Genomic DNA, 16773 nt, shown 5'->3' with positions numbered 1-16773 from the left:
CATTTCGGCCATTACCTTGGTAAATACCCTCGGTGCCGTGGACAGACCGAACGGCAACGTCTGGAATTGGTAATGACAATCCTGTACCACAAATCTGAGGTACTCCTGGTGAGGATGGTAAATGGGTACATGCAGGTAAGCATCCTTGATGTCCAGAGATACCATGTAATCTCCCTCGTCCAGGCTTGCAATAACCGCCCTGAGCGATTCCATCTTGAACTTGAATTTTTTTATATATGTGTTCAAGGATTTCAATTTTAAAATGGGTCTCACCGAACCGTCCGGTTTCGGTACCACAAACATTGTAGAATAGTAACCCCGGCCTTGTTGAAGGAGGGGTACCTTGATTTTCACCTGCTGGAAGTACAGCTTGAGAATTGCCGCCAGTACTACCTCCCCTTTCTCCGAGGGCAGCAGGCAAGGCTGATTTGAGGTAACGGTGAGGGGGAGTCGCCTCGAGCTCCAGCTTGTATCCCTGTGATACTACTTGCAGAACCCAGGGATCTACCTGTGAGCGAGCCCAATGGTCGCAGAAGTTCCCGAGACTCGCCCCCACCGCACCTGGCTCCACCTGTGGAGCCCCAGCGTCATGCGGTGGACTCAGAGGAAGCGGGGGAAGATTTTTTATCCTGGGAACTGGCTGTCTGGTGCAGCTTTTCCCTCTTCCCTTGTCTCTGTGCAGAAAGGAAGCGCCTTTGACCCGCTTGCTTTTCTGAAGCCGAAAGGACTGTACCTTATAATACGGTGCTTTCTTAGGCTGTGAGGAAACTTGAGGTAAATTTTTTCCTTCCCAGCTGTTGCTGTGGATATGAGGTCCCAAAGACCATCCCCAAACAATTCCTCACCCTTATAAGGCAGAATCTCCATGTGCCTTTTAAAGTCAGCATCACCTGTCCACTGCCGGGTCCCTAATACCCTCCTGGCAGAATGGATATTGCATTAATTCTGGATGCCAGCCGGCAAATATCCCTCTGTGCATCCCTCACATATAAGACAACGTCTTTTAATATGCTCTATGGTTAGCAAAATAGTATCCCTGTCCTGACAGGGTAACAGACCTCTTTTACGCTGCAGCAGCACTATCCATGCTGAGGCAATTTCAGGTCTCAGTATAGTACCTGAGTGTGTAAATACAGAGTTCAGGATAGCCTCCTGCTTTTTATCAGCAGGCTCCTTCAAAGTGGCCATATCCTAAGACGGCAGTGCCACCTTTTTTGACAAACGTGTGAGCGCCTTATCCACCCTAGGGGATATCTCCCAACGTGACCTATCCTCTGTCGGGAAAGGGTACGCCATCAGTAACTTTTTAGAAATTACCAGTTTCTTATCGGGGGAACCCACGCTTCTTCACACACTTCATTCACTCATCGTATGGGGAAACAAAACACTGGCTGCTTTTTCTCCCCAAACATAAAACCCCTTTATTTAGTGGTACTTGGGTTAATGTCAGAAATGTGTAACACATTTTTTATTGCCGAGAGGTAGCGGGCGTTTTTGAGCCCCTGATGACCCTTGAGACGCCTGGGCAGGCGTGGGCTGAGAAGCCGGCTGTCCCACAGCTGTTACGTCATCCAGCCTTTTATGTAAGGAGTTGACACTGTCGGTTACTACCTTTCACCTATCCATCCACTCTGGTGTCGGCCCCACAGGGGGCGACATCACATTTATCGGCATCTGCTCCGCCTCCACATATCCTCCTCAAACATGTCGACACAGCCGTACCGACACACCGCACACACACACACACAGGGAATGCTCTGACTGAGGACAGGACCCCACAAAGTCCTTTGGGGAGACAGAGAGAGAGTATACCAGCACACACCAGAGCGCTATATAATGCAGGGATTAACACTATAACTGAGTGATTTTTCCCAATAGCTGCTTGTATACACAAAATTGCGCCTAAATTTAGTGCCCCTCCCCCTCTCTTTTTAACCCTTTGAGCCTGAAAACTACAGGGGAGAGCCTGGGGAGCTGTCTTCCAGCTGCACTGTGAAGAGAAAATGGCGCCAGAGTGCTGAGGGAGATAGCCCCGCCCCTTTTTTGGCGGACTTCTCCCGCTTTTTTGTGGAATTCTGGCAGGGGTATTTTTCACATATATAGCCTCTGGGACTATATATTGTGATATTTAGCCAGCCAAGGTGTTTAATATTGCTGCTCAGGGCGCCCCCCCCCCCCAGCGCCCTGCACCCATCAGTGACCGGAGTGTGAGGTGTGCATGAGGAGCAATGGCGCACAGCTGCAGTGCTGTGCGCTACCTTGTTGAAGACTGAAGTCTTCTGCAGCCGATTTTCCGGAACACTTCTTGCTTCTGGCTCTGTAAGGGGGCCGGCGGCGCGGCTCCGGGACCGAACGATCGAGGTTGGGTCCTGTGTTCGATCCCTCTGGAGCTAATGGTGTCCAGTAGCCTAAGAAGCCCAAGCTAGCTGCAAGCAGGTAGGTTCGCTTCTTCTCCCCTTAGTCCCTCGTAGCAGTGAGTCTGTTGCCAGCAGATCTCACTGAAAATAAAAAACCTAAAATATATACTTTCTTTCTAGCAGCTCAGGAGAGCCCCTAGTGTGCATCCAGCTCAGCCGGGCACAAGATTCTAACAGAGGTCTGGAGGAGGGTCATAGTGGGAGGAGCCAGTGCACACCAGGTAGTCCTAAAGCTTTCTTTAGTTGTGCCCAGTCTCCTGCGGAGCCGCTATTCCCCATGGTCCTTACGGAGTCCCAGCATCCACTTAGGACGTCAGAGAAATTTTGCATACACACGCTCTTGCACTTCATATACTCTTTGATTTTTCTGTACAGAAATTTTCTTTCATTCAGGTAACACAGGGCAATCCCAGAGGAGTTGCAACAAGAGAAGGATCTTTTTTTAAACTAGTTTTAGGAAACTGAAATTAATTTGTGCTATTATCGCGTTGCTCCCGTATCGCCTTACTAAAACAATGTTATCGTGTGATTTATATCTAGTGGGCGTATCTGTACGCACGTTGCGTAATAAACGCTACGTGTGTACGCCTTTGCGTCGCGTACGCTTGACTCGCACTCGGTGAGAGACACGTGTACACAGCCTGGATACGTCCGCAGTAACACAAATAACACGCTTCTATAAATGTAAACGATATTTAACTATAATCGCTTACCGAACACCACACAGTATTCCACTGTATCAATCTTTAACTAGGCCAGGCTGTGTGCGTGCTTTACAATTACTCCCTTTAAGTATTAATCTTACTTTTAACTAAAATAGCAACAAATTTTTATCAGCACGTTATCAATGCAAATGGCAAACAGGAAGGTAGATATGCGAAAAAATACACAAATGAAAAATACAGGTGTATGTGTTGCGTATGTAATTTGTAGCAATACAGAAATTTAAACCAGATTTTAAAAGACAATAGCTTACCGTTCTTACCTTTTGAAACCGGATTCCGCCAGCATCCCTACAAACCAAGCGGAGCAGACTCTTACTCAATCAGCACTACCGTATCCCCTCCGCCCATTGCTGATGAATAAAGTCTGCACGGCTTCGCTAAGCTGCGGACAAGAGGAGGACGGATGAGCCCTCAATTGATAGAGTCAAATATTTACCTTGAACCTAAGCTATATACTTATTATAGACAATGTACGCAATAGGCGCATAAGGTGCCGTAATGGTACACACTTAGCGTAGCAGACGCTAGGCCGTGGTCGAGACGCACAAGCGGCACGTTCACTCACGGGCTTACGCTTAGTATCGAGCATGCTATAGGCGGCTCAAGTACCGTAATGCTACGCTATTGGCGTAGCGGACGCTGTACCGCTAGAGTGGGATATGAGCGGCGCTGACGCTCACTGAATTACACACAGAAAACCTTGTTAACAACACACTGTAAGGGTATGCTTATGCTGTAACCCTTAGTACTGTAATATTACCACAATGTAACGCTGATTAACCCTAATAATATGAAAGCTGTTTGAGCGATTAAGACGCTCAGAAACCCTTTATAATAACTAGTAAAACACACACTGCTTGCTAAGGTTCCAACACCTTCTATGAAGGTTATTTAGTATATATATATATATATATATATATAAAAAGGGGAAAAACAGTTACAGCTTATACACTACAATCCTAACATAAATACCTAAAAAGAATAACAAGAAATAAATGTGAACAATAGTGAACAACCGCAAACAGAATAAAATACAAAGAGAATAAATGGCAAAACACTTAAAGGATAACAAAATGGCTGCAGTGAACGTACACACATGGGAATGATTTGCAGGCGCTCCTGGACCAGGGCTCCAGCCTTCAGTGTGAAAACCTTGCAGAGTCTTGTGTGACCAAGCCTATTGCAAGCTATATTTATTCACTAGCTCAAGACATACTACAATAGACACTGTGTGCTCTTTTTCCATTGGTTAGGGGGGTGGGACATGTCCTGCACCAGGGGCCATTGGTTAGTTCAAGAAGTGGGTGATGACTAGGACTTGTTTGTATTCCAAATTCCTGTCTGCCTGGTTATATTGTGGAAAGCTATTGTTTTGGATCTTCCAAACAAACTCTGTCTCTGGGCTTTGTTTACCCCACTGTCCCCTCCTTCAGTTGAGACAATTGACAACTCAGCACTCATTATTCTGGAGAGAAACCTGGCCCTATTCATAAACAAAAGGTGTAAGCCCTCTTCATAGAATCTCAAAGCTTAGTGTAAATAAGGCTATTGTATTCAGTCAATGGGAAAGAAATGACTGAATTCCATTCACTTACCCTGCACTTATTTATAATTTAATATAATTTATCTTATTTTCTACTTCTGCGCATAACTATGCGCAGGAATATGCGAATCTTTCCTAACTATCATAGGCATAATACCCTTTTAATACCCTACAGCTGGATACTAAACACTACCTTCCAATCTTTGTCTGAGCCTTCCTAGCATGTAAAGAGGAATCTCTCAGGTCCAAGAACCGTTTTAAACTTACCATACTTGCTGACATTATCAAGGGGAATATTATCTATAATATACGCTATTTGGGTTAAATATGTTACAATCGAGTCACACGCTACAAGCTCACAAACTCCGCCGTATTTACACATCCCATGCGCACGAGACGCTGGAGCGCCCCTTACGCAAACCCGCGGGGATGTGTACGCACGGGGGACCAGGCGACGAGCAGCATGCGCACACATTAGGGGTTAATACAAGGCATATGAATCATGATATTTTTCGACTTTGAAAGTTCCTACAGCTCATCTGCCTCTCCTAGGCACGATCCTAGACACAGACCAGAAAAGGGTTTATCTCCCGATAGAGAGAGCTCAGGAGCTCATGACACTGGTCAGGAATCTATTAAAACCAAAACAGGTGTCAGTGCATCACTGCACTCGAGTCCTGGGAAGGATGGTGGCATCATACGAGGACATCCCCTTAGGCAGGTTCCATGCAAGGACCTTCCAATGGGACTTACTGGACAAGTGGTCCGGATCACCTCTTCAGATGCATCGGTTAATTACCCTATCCCCCAGGGCCAGGGTGTCTCTCCTGTGGTGGCTGCAGAGTGCTCACCTTCTCGAGGGCCGCAGATTCGGCATTCAGGACTGGATCCTGGTGACCACGGATGCAAGCCTCCGAGGGTGGGGGGCAGTTACACAGGGAAGAAATTTCCAAGGTCTGTGGTCAAGTCAACAGATTTGCCTTCACATCAATATCCTGGAACTAAGGGCCATATACAACGCCCTAAGTCAAGCGGAGATCCTGCTTCGCGACCAACCGGGTCTGATCCAGTCAGACCGCAGGAGGCTCATGTAAACCGCCAAGGCGGCACAAGGAGCAGGGTGGCGAGGGTAGAAGCCACCAGAATTCTTTGCTGGGCGGAGAATCAAGTAAGCGCACTGTCAGCAGTGTTCATTCCGGGAGTGGACAACTGGGAAGCAGTCTTCCTCAGCAGACACGACCTCCACACGGGAAAGTGGGGACTTCATCAGGAAGTCTTCACGCAGTTTGCAAATTGATGGGAACTGCCTCAGGTGGACTAGATGGCGTCCCAGCTCAATAAAAAGCTAAAAAAGGTTTTACGCCAGGTCAAGGGACCCTCAGGCGAAAGCTGTGGTCGCATTAGTAACACTGTGGGTGTTCCAGTCGGTCTATGTATTCCCTCCTCTTCCTCTCATACCCAAGGGCTGAGAATTGTAATAAAAGGAGGAGTGAGAACAATATTCTTTGCTCTGAGTTGGCCAAAAAGGACTCGGTACCCGGAGCTGTAAGAAATGCTCTCAGAGGACCCATGGCTTCTGCCTCTCAGACAGGACATGTTGCAACAGGGGCCCTGTCTGTTCCAAGACATTCCGGATGCAGTTATTCCTACGCTGATAAAGGCTAGGAAAGACGTGACAGCAAGACTTTTTCACTGTATATGGCGAAAATAGGTTGCTTGGTGTGAGGCCGGGAAGGCCCTACAGAGGAATTCTAGCGGGGTCGATTCCTGCACTTCCTACAGTCAGGAGTGACTATGGGCCTAAAATTAGGATCTATAAAGGTCAAGATTTCGGCCCTATCCATTTTCTCTCAAAAAGAACTGGCTTCACTGCCTGAAGTTCAGACGTTGTTCCGGGGGTGCTGCATATTCAGCCTCCTTTTGTGCCACCGGTGGCACCTTGTGTTGGATTTCCTGAAATCCCACTGGTTTGAGCCACTTAAGACCGTGGAGCTAAAATATCTCACGTGGAAGGTGGTCATGCTATTGGCCTTAGCTTCGGCTAGGCGTGTGTCAGAATTGGCGGTTTTGTCATGTAAAAGCCCTTATCTGATCTTCCATATGGACAGGGCAGAATTGAGGACTAGTCCCAAATTTCTCCCTAGGGTGGTATCATTGTTTCATTTGAACCAGCCTATTTTGGTGCCTGCGGCTACTAGGGACTTGGAGGATTCCAAGTTGCTGGACGTAGTCCGGGCTTTGAAAATGTATGTTTCCAGAATGGCGGGGGTCAGAAAGTCTGACTCGCTGTTTATTCTGTATGCAGCCAACAAGGTTGGCGCTCCTGCTTCGAAGCAGACTATTGCTCGCTCGATCTATAGCACGATTCAGCTGGTTCACTCTGCGGCTGGATTGCCGCATCCAAAATCGGTGAAAGCCCATTCAACAAGGAAGGTGGGCTCTTCTTGGGCGGCTGCCCGAGGGGTCTAGGCTTTACAACTTTGCCGAGCTGCTACTTGGTCGGGGGCAAACACGTTTGCTAAGTTCTACAAGTTTGATACCCTGGCTGAGGAGGACCTTGAGTTTGCTCATGCAGTGCTGCAGAGTCATCCGCACTCTCCCGCCCGTTTGGGACTCTGGTATAATCCCCATGGTCCTTACGGAGTTCCCAGCATCCACTAGGACGTCAGAGAAAATAAGAATTTACTCACCGGTAATTCTTTTTCTCGTAGTCCGTAGTGGATGCTGGGCGCCCGTCCCAAGTGCGGACTCTCTGCAATACATGTATATAGTTATTGCTTAACTAAAGGGTTATTGTTATGAGCCATCCGATAAATGAGGCTCAGTTGTTGTTCATACTGTTAACTGGGTATGGTTATCACAAGCTGTACAGTGTGATTGGTGTGGCTGGTATGAGTCTTACCCTGGATTCCAAATCCTTTCCTTGTAATGTCAGCTCTTCCGGGCACAGGTTCCCTAACTGAGGTCTGGAGGAGGGGCATAGAGGGAGGAGCCAGTGCACACCAGATAGTACCTAATCTTTCTTTTAGAGTGCCCAGTCTCCTGCCGAGCCCGTCTATTCCCCATGGTCCTTACGGAGTTCCCAGCATCCACTACGGACTACGAGAAATAGAATTATCGGTGAGTAAATTCTTATTATTACCTATCCATTAACAGTATATGGCGCCTAGCACCGATTTGTCCATTTAGAAAATTGTGAAAGCTCCACAAGTTTATCACGTGCGATGGGTTTCCGGCCACAGAGGGTGTGATGGGCATAAAAAAAACATTAGAAAAATACATTGGTTAAGCACAAGTGTCTATAATGTTATACATGTGTATAATTTGTTGTGTGTGTGTAAAATTGTAGTCTATATAGAATGATATGGTGTAATATGTTATGTGTGAATTGTGTAATTGATTATGGTGTGAAAGGAAATGTATATGATGAATCCAAAAAGTGGCAAATAAAATTAGAACAAAAATCATTAAATCGATATATATTGTGGTGAGAGGGGTTGTCTCTCACATGAATTGGCAACATTCCTGTGAAATCAGTTCCCTCCAAGGGAGAGGAAAACAAAGCCTGTGAACTATGCAGCAGCAATGGTGGTTTGGAACACCGGTTTTTCCAGGTCGCCCAGAGTCATCTGGGAATCGTCACCAGAGAATGGGAAAAATGTAAAACTCTCATCGATCTGGTGCTCTGAGCACTGAAGCTGGATAGTAACCAGTGAGTAGGCCAGAGTGTGACTAGTGCCAGGGACCAACTGGATATCTGTGCTAGGAAGCATGGCAGAAGATGGCTGCACTCCAGGGCAGCAGAATTAACTCTAGAGACTTTAGTGCTGGGATGTTTGAGTACACCTTTTTATTTAATTACTAGGCTTGTTTTCCAGGCTACTACTGTCTATTTGCTGGAGAACAGTGTCTGCTTTCAGTAAAAGACGCTTTTACACCGGGAACACGCCTGTTGTGTGTTCTTATTTCCCCAACCGTTACAATATCAATTACACAAAAAAAAATAATGACGACACAATTGTGATATATACAACTACAATGAGAATGTTTTTGCTTTTTTCTTATATATTGGAAATATAACGGTTGTAGTGTAATATCAAAATAAGGCATAAAGAGCTTGTTGCCGGTGCTCTCTCACCAAGGGAGCAAACTTGTCCAGTTACAGCTCTGAATGTACTAGTTTACTATGAGATAAGATAATAAACAAATAGGGGCCGATTCAATTGTTTTACTCAGCAGCTACCACAAGGTGGCGCAAAACAGAGCAATGAAATTGTTGCTCCGTTTAGACGCCTAGTAGCCGCTAGGATGACATTTCTTCTTGCAGACTCCTGAGGTGCGAGAAGAAATGTGCGCTAAGTCTGCACTTTGGGTGTCTGAATGCCCAAAGCAGGAACGTAGATGGGTTTAGCACTTTTACGCGGCTAAACCATTTTTGTACACGTCATGCGTGATATACGTGTGTGCCCAAACAATTAAATTGTGATGATTGTTTGGGCGTCTAAACAGTTACATTTAGACGGTAAAATTAGACAGCCAAAACAATTTAATCGGCTCCCCCCATACACCCTTATTTATATATTTTGTCAATGTTTTTAATTACAGAATTGTACTAAGATAAATAACTGTAATTTTAATCCCTGCAAAATGTACAGAAGTAATAATTTTAATCTTATTAAATGACCCTTACCATTTTAGATATACTGTAAAAACGTTTCCTGCATGATGGCCATTTATGTATTAGGTGTGTCCTTAAGTGTAACTGAGCCTGAAGGTATAATCTGAGTGACAGCTCAGTCTCGCCCTGTGTGCAGAATGTGACCCTACTGGTATCTGAGTATCAGAGTTCACTTTCATTTCTCTCTCCTGCTTCCAGCGATGGCGTCTGCTGATCTGAGACAGGAGCTAGACTGTTCCATCTGCCTGAACATTTATACAGATCCTGTGACCCTGAGATGTGGCCACAACTTCTGCCGGGTCTGTATTGATTGTGTGCTGGATACACAGGAGGGGGCTGGAGCTTATACCTGTCCTGAATGCAGAGAAGAGTGTCAGGAGCGTCCTGCACTGCAGAGGAACATAACGCTGTGTAACATAGTGGGGAGTTTCCAAACTACTCGGCCAGATCAGCAGGAGACTGGGATCTTCTGCACTTACTGTGTGGACTCTCCTGTACCTGCTGCTAAATCCTGTCTGCATTGTGAGGCTTCTCTGTGTGATAAACACCTGAGAGTACACAGCAAGTCAGCAGAACACGTCTTATGTGATCCCACCACTTCCCCAGGGAACAGGAAATGCTCTGTTCATAAGAAAATCCTGGAGTATTACTGCACTGAGGATGCAGCCTGTATCTGTGTGTCCTGCAGTTTGGCTGGAGAACATCGGGGACATCTGGTGGAGATTCTGGATGAGGCTTCTGAGAAGAAGAAGGAGAAGCTGAGAGATGTTCTGCAGAAACTGACCACAAAGAGAGCTGAGGCTCAGAAAAGAATCCAGAGTCTGCAGGAGCGCAGGAGAGATCAGGAAGGAGCAGCTGGTGTAACTGAGAGTGTCACTGCCCTGTTTACAGACATCAGGAGACAGCTGGAAGACCTGGAGAAGAGAGTCCTGAGTGAGATCTCCAGACAGGAACAGTGTTTTTCATTCTCAATCTCTTATCTGATCCAGCAGCTGGAAATAAAGAAGGACGAGCTGTCCGGGAAGATGCGTCACATTGAGGAGCTGTGTAACATGTCTGATCCAGTGACTGTCTTACAGGAACCAGACACAGGGGACTTGTGTGATACTGAGGACACAGAGACACATGATAACCAGGTCCGTGGTGCAGGAGATCTGGATGTGGGTCTCATCTCAGGGACATTACACACATTATCTGATATAATAACAGGTATAAATATAGGGATCTATGTGCAGGAAGCTACAGACCTATTACTGGATGTAACCACAGCTGGTAACGATATACAGATATCAGGTGACAGGAAATCTGCATCCAAGTCACCAAACCAGAATTCTCCAGTAATACCAGAGAGATTTCAGGTTCCTCAGGTAATAAGCACCAGGGGATTCTCCTCAGGGCGTCATTACTGGGAGGTGGATGTCAGATTTTCAGAGATATGGAAGGTGGGGATGTGTTACCCCAGTATAAGCAAGAGCGGAAAGGATTCAGTCATTGGATATAATTACAAGTCCTGGTGTCTGTGTAGGGATAATAATCAGTATTCAGTGACACATTATAGTAGAGAGACCCGGTTCCCTGACAGTATCCCATGTGACAGAGTGAGGGTGTATCTGGATTATGAGGCAGGACAGCTGTCCTTTTATTCTCTATGTGACCCCATCAAACACTTACACACCTACACCGCCACCTTCACTGAGCCCCTCCATGCTGCATTACGTGTACGGGATGGTTGTATAACCGTATCTGGGGGAGTCAGGAGCTGGGAAAAATTACCATAAGGAATCTGCCTAGGAACTGGTGACATCACAGTAAGAGGAATCCAATTGGTGTAACATTCAACCAATAGAAAGCCGCACTGGGTGGAGCTATAGATGAGTCCCTCATCCAGTGTCTGCCTACTTGTTCCCTTCTGAGTGTGTTACCGTCATTATAATTATATAAATATACATTACTGAAAGGATTTCTCTGACTGACAGCCGTGATTGGCTGCAATATCTGTATCAGAGCTACACTTGCTCCTATTGGCTGTGATGTATATTGGGTTGATGTCTCCTCCTACTGGGAACTGTAGTCTAAAGCTATGTTTCCTACTAATACAAGATGGGGTGGACTACAATTCCCAGCATGGTTTATTGCTTTAACTTGACATTTGTGAGAATACACAATAATAATAATATTGCTCTGTTATTAGTGAAGTTGATGTATTAGATGCTGCAGTACTCGCAGCTCAGGGCAGTGGGGAAAATGGGGAATATATAACACGGGGATATACAATGCAGGCAGGAAAGGGTATGTAGGGCCCTGCTCATGAGAGCTTACATTCTAATGGGAAAAGGGTCATTATTATATAGAGCCCTGTTTATAGAATTACCAGGCACTGGCTCAGCATAACTGTGCTTTATAATGCAATAGTAACATTATAATGTGCCCTCGCCGTGACGCCAGACTTTGGCCTGTGTGTTGTAACTATAACACGTGTGCATATATCAGTGAGGTACGTCCCTGTGTACACTGTTCTGGATGGTGTCAGTATAGACAGTAAAATAAGAACTTTACATGAAGTTGCAGAACTGAGTATGTGCGTAGTCCAGTGGTCGCAGCGGGAATTTAGAAGTGGGGTTATGGAAAACTGTACAGAATGGACGGGGGTCTGGGGTGCACTTAGGACCCCAGAAGCTTTAGAGAATTTCATAATGTTAAATTAATTTAGATACGTTTTAACACTATATAGTATAAAAGAAACCATATTATATGAGGTCTCAAATCACCCCTGCATCTTTCACTCCCTCCTTCCCTTACTTACCCCCTGCACCTATCCTTAACCCTACACTTTTCATCCCCTCCTTCCATTTCCCACCCCTGCACATCTCAATCCCTCCTTCCATGTTTCACCCCTGCACCTCTCACCCCCTCCTTCCTTCTCTCACCCCTGCACCTCTCACTCCCTCCATCCTTCATTCACTCCCCCCTGCACAACTCACCACCTCCTTCACTCACTCACCCCTGCACATCTCACTCCCTCCTTCCATCTCTCACCCCTGCACCTCTATCATCCCTGCACCTCTCCTTCCCTCTCACCCCTGCACTTCTATCATCCCTGCACCTCTCCTTCCCTCTCCCACCCTTGCACCTCTATCATCCCTGCACCTCTCCTTCCCTCTCTCACTCTTGCACCTCTATCATCCCTGCACCTCTCCTTCCCTCTCACCCCTGCACTTCTATCATCCCTGCACCTCTCCTTCCCTCTCCCACCCTTGCACTTCTATCATCCCTGCACCTCTCTTTCCCTCTCTCACTCTTGCACCTCTATCATCCCTGCACCTCTCCTTCCCTCTCCCACCCTTGCACCTCTATCATCCCTGCACCTCTGCTTCCCTCTCTCATCTTGATGACGCTATGAGTCACAGCCTCACTTGTCCAGGTAGAAACAAGACAGCAGAGATAGTGGTTCCCCTCATATTCTATCCTATCCAGCTTATACGGGATCTGGGTGTCTCTCTCTCTCTCTCCTAGGTGTGCCTATAGATGTGTCTCCACAAGACGTTTTCTGTGTGCAGTAGGACAGAGACTGTGCCGGCTTGTAAATCATTTCTGCAAATTCAGTGGGAGAATAAAGTAAAGCAAACAGTGTGCCATAACGCTGTATAGCCCCCACTTCAAGCACTGGCGTAGGATGAAATCGCCAATAGTGCGCAGTGATGTAGGGAGACTGACGCCGCTGAGTGTGGCCCCATATTCTATACTGGTTTATGACTGAACAAGTGACGGCAGCAGTTATATACCTGTAGGCCTTGCTAGAGAATGTAACAAAACATTAATACCAAATAAATAACTAATGTTTTATATCACTAATCATTACAGGCTTAGGCATGAAATGTAGAATCAGTTTGTTTTTATTTGTGTTTTTTTAACGTGTACACCTGTGTAATGATGAATGATTACTCATTACCCCCTTATAAGTGTTATTCAACTAAGTACCCTGTGACCTGATGTATACTGAGCCCTCCTGATTACTGTCACATGCTGTATGGTGTCTCACCTGTACTAATAAATGTAATCTCCTAACTGATGTTCCCCTTGCTGTACTGAGGGGGTGTAAGAGGGTGTGTGATGATGAGGGGGTGTAAGAGGGTGTGAGATGATGAGGGGGTGTAAGAGGGTGTGAGATGATGAGGGGGTGTAAGAGGGTGTGAGATGATGAGGGGGTGGATGAGGGGGTGATGATGGGGTGGAAGAGGGTGTGTGATGATGAGGGGGTGGAAGAATGTGTGAGACGATGAGGGGGTTGAAGAGGGTGTGAGACAATGAGGGGGTGGAAGAGGGTGTGAGACAATGAGGGGATGGAAGAGGGTGTGAGACGATGAGGGGGTGGAAGAGGGTGCGAGACGATGAGGGGGTGGAAAAGGGTGTGTGGTTGGCGGATGAGGGGGTGCAAGTTGTGTGATGATGAGGGGGTGGAAGAAAGTGTGTGATGATGAGGGCGCGGAAGAGGGTGTGTGATGATGAGGGCGTGGAAGAGGGTGTGTGATGATGAGGGCGTGGAAGAGGGTGTGTGATGATGAGGGCGTGAAAGAGGGCGTGTGATGATGAGGGGGTGGAAGAGGGCGTGTGATGTTGAGGGGGTGGAAAAGGGCGTGTGATGATGAGGGGGTGGAAGAGGGCGTGTGATGATGAGGGGGTGGAAGAGGGTGTGTGATGATGAGGGGGTGTAAGATGGTGTGTGATGATGAGGGGGTGTAAGAGGGTGTGTGATAAGGGGGTGTAAGAAAGTGTGTGATGATGAGGGGTGTAACAGGGTGTGTGATAATGAGCGTGTGTAAGACATTGTGTGATAATAATAGGATTTTAATACCTACCGGTAAATCCTTTTCTCTTAGTCCGTAGAGGATGCTGGGGTCATCATAGAACCATGGGGTATAGACGGGATCCGCAGGAGACATGGGTACTTTAAGACTTTGAAAGGGTGTGAACCGGCTCCTCCCTCTATGCCCCTCCTCCAGACTCCAGTTATAGGAATTGTGTGCAGGGAGACGGACATTTCGAGGAAAGGATTTATTGTTAAACTAAGGTGAGATTCATACCAGCTCACACCTCAAGCATGCCGCACAACCTGGCATTCAACAGAACACAAACCTGAACACTTGCAGAAACAGGCTGACTATAAATGTAACACAACATGTGTGTAACCACAACTAATAACTGCAGATATAGTACGTTATGGGACGGGCGCCCAGCATCCTCTACGGACTAAGAGAAAAGGATTTACCGGTAGGTATTAAAATCCTATTTTCTCATACGTCCTAGAGGATGCTGGGGTCATCATGGGTTATACCAAAGCTCTAGAACGGGCGGGAGAGTGCGGACGACTCTGCAGCACCGATTGACCAAACTTAAGGTCTTCATCGGCCAAGGTGTCAAACTTGTAGAATTTTGCAAATGTGTTTGACCCCGACCAAGTAGCTGCTCGGCAAAGCTGCAATGCTGAGAACCCCCGGGCAGCCGCCCAGGATGAGCCCACCTTTCTAGTAGAATGGGCTTTTACCGATTATGGTAACGGTAATCCAGCCGTGGAATGAGGGTGCTGAATCGTGTTACAGATCCAGCGTGCAATAGTCTGCTTGGAAGCAGGACACCCCACCTTGTTGGGAACATACAGGACAAACAGAGCCTCTGTTTTCCTAATCTGAGCCGTTCTGGCGTCATAAATCTTCCAAGCTCTGACCACTACTCAGCAAAGGCGTCAGTAGCCACTGGCACCACAATAGGTTGGTTCATGTGGACAGAGGAAACCACTTTCGGTAGAAATTATTGACGTGTCCTCAATTCAGCTCTATCTTCATGGAAGATCAAATAAGGGCTCTTGTGAGACAAGGCCGCTAACTCAGACACCCGCCTTGCAGATGCCAAGGCCAACAGGATGACCACTTTCCAAGTGAGGAATTTCAACTCCACCTTCCGTAAAGGTTCAAACCAATGTGATTGAAGGAACTGCAATACCACATTAAGATCCCATGGTGCCACTGGAGGCACAAATGGAGGTTGGATGTGCAACACGCCTTTCAAGAAAGTCTGAACTTCTGGAAGGGAGGCCAATTGTTTCTGAAAGAAAACCGATAAGGCCGAAATCTATACCTTAATTGAGCCCAATTTTAGGCCCGCATCCACACCTGCTTGTAGAAAATGGAGAAAACGTCCTAGCCGAAACTCCTCCGTAGGAGCCCCCTTGGATTCACACCAAGAAACATATTTTCTCCAAATACGGTGGTAATGTTTAGATGTTACCCCTTTTCTGGCCTGAATAAGTGTGGGAATGACTTCACTGGGAATACTCTTACGGGCTAGGATTTTGCGCTCAATCGCCATGCCGTCAAACGTAGCCGCGGTAAGTCCTGATACACGCACGGCCCCTGTTGTAACAGGTCCTCGCGCAGAGGAAGAGGCCGGGGATCTCCTATGAGTAATTCCTGTAGATCTGGATACCTAGCCCTCCTTGGCCAGTCTGGGACAATGAGGATCGCCCAGATCTTTGTTCTTCTTATGATCTTTAGAACCTTTGGAATGAGAGGAAGTGGAGGGAATACATACACCAACTGAAACACCCACGATGTCACCAGCGCATCCACTGCAATTGCTTGAGGGTCCCTTGACCTGGAACAATATATCTGAAGCTTCTTGTTGAGACAAGATGCCATCATGTCTACTTGAGGAACTCCCCAACAACTTATCAGCTCTGTGAAGACTTCTTGGTGGAGGCCCCACTCTCCTGGATGGAGATCGTGTCTGCTGAGGAAGTCTGCTTCCCAGTTGTCCACTCCTGGAAGGAAGATTGCTGACAGAGAGCTTGTATGCTTTTCCGCCCAGCGGAAAATCCTTGTGGCTTCTGCCATTGCCGCTCTGCTTTTTGTTCCGCCCTGACGGTTTATGTACGCCAATAAATAATGGCAAACTGCTCTAATCAAGCTGGTAACATTCCTCAGGTGTTGCGGGAGGGGGTTACTCTAGACAAGAAAAGAAAGGGATTTTTCCCACGCACTCTGCTGGCTGTTAGTAAGAAGAACTATATACTATGTAATAATAGAAAATTTAGAGCTCTTTGTTACATATGTTTTGCAAAAGATATGATAAGACTCCAGGCCACTTCACGGCTGCTCTATTACTGGAGGTCCCTATCTAAGCATAAGTCCAGGGTTTGGACCCCACAAAGTCGGCTCAGGCCCGACCACCCTAGGGCAGCACACCATTGAGATACTAAAGTGTTAATATGTGTTAATAAGAAAGAAGCAGAAGCTATGGGTTAGAAAGTGATACAAAAATAAGGGTGTTAATAAAATATTCAAAAGAGTAATATTAGTGAAAAAAATTGGGAGTGTTGCATAAGTGCTAAATAAATATTATGGCGTGCTACCCCAA

General features: G+C 46.6%; 1 protein-coding gene across 1 annotated transcript; it reads left to right on the top strand.

The window, feature by feature from the left end:
* Positions 1–9563: 9563 nt before the first annotated feature.
* LOC134933729 (E3 ubiquitin-protein ligase TRIM39-like) lies at positions 9564–13428 on the top strand. The gene has a single exon (XM_063929133.1). It carries the CDS (start codon positions 9564–9566, stop codon positions 11139–11141), a length of 1578 nt encoding a protein of 525 aa, XP_063785203.1. The 3' UTR covers positions 11142–13428.
* The last annotated feature ends 3345 nt before the right edge of the window (positions 13429–16773 follow it).

The sequence above is a fragment of the Pseudophryne corroboree genome, chromosome 6, assembly GCF_028390025.1.
Source record: "Pseudophryne corroboree isolate aPseCor3 chromosome 6, aPseCor3.hap2, whole genome shotgun sequence".
Classification (NCBI taxonomy): Eukaryota; Metazoa; Chordata; class Amphibia; order Anura; family Myobatrachidae; genus Pseudophryne; species Pseudophryne corroboree.
Note: the sequence above shows the minus strand (reverse complement) of the source record. Positions and strands in the feature narration are given on the sequence as shown.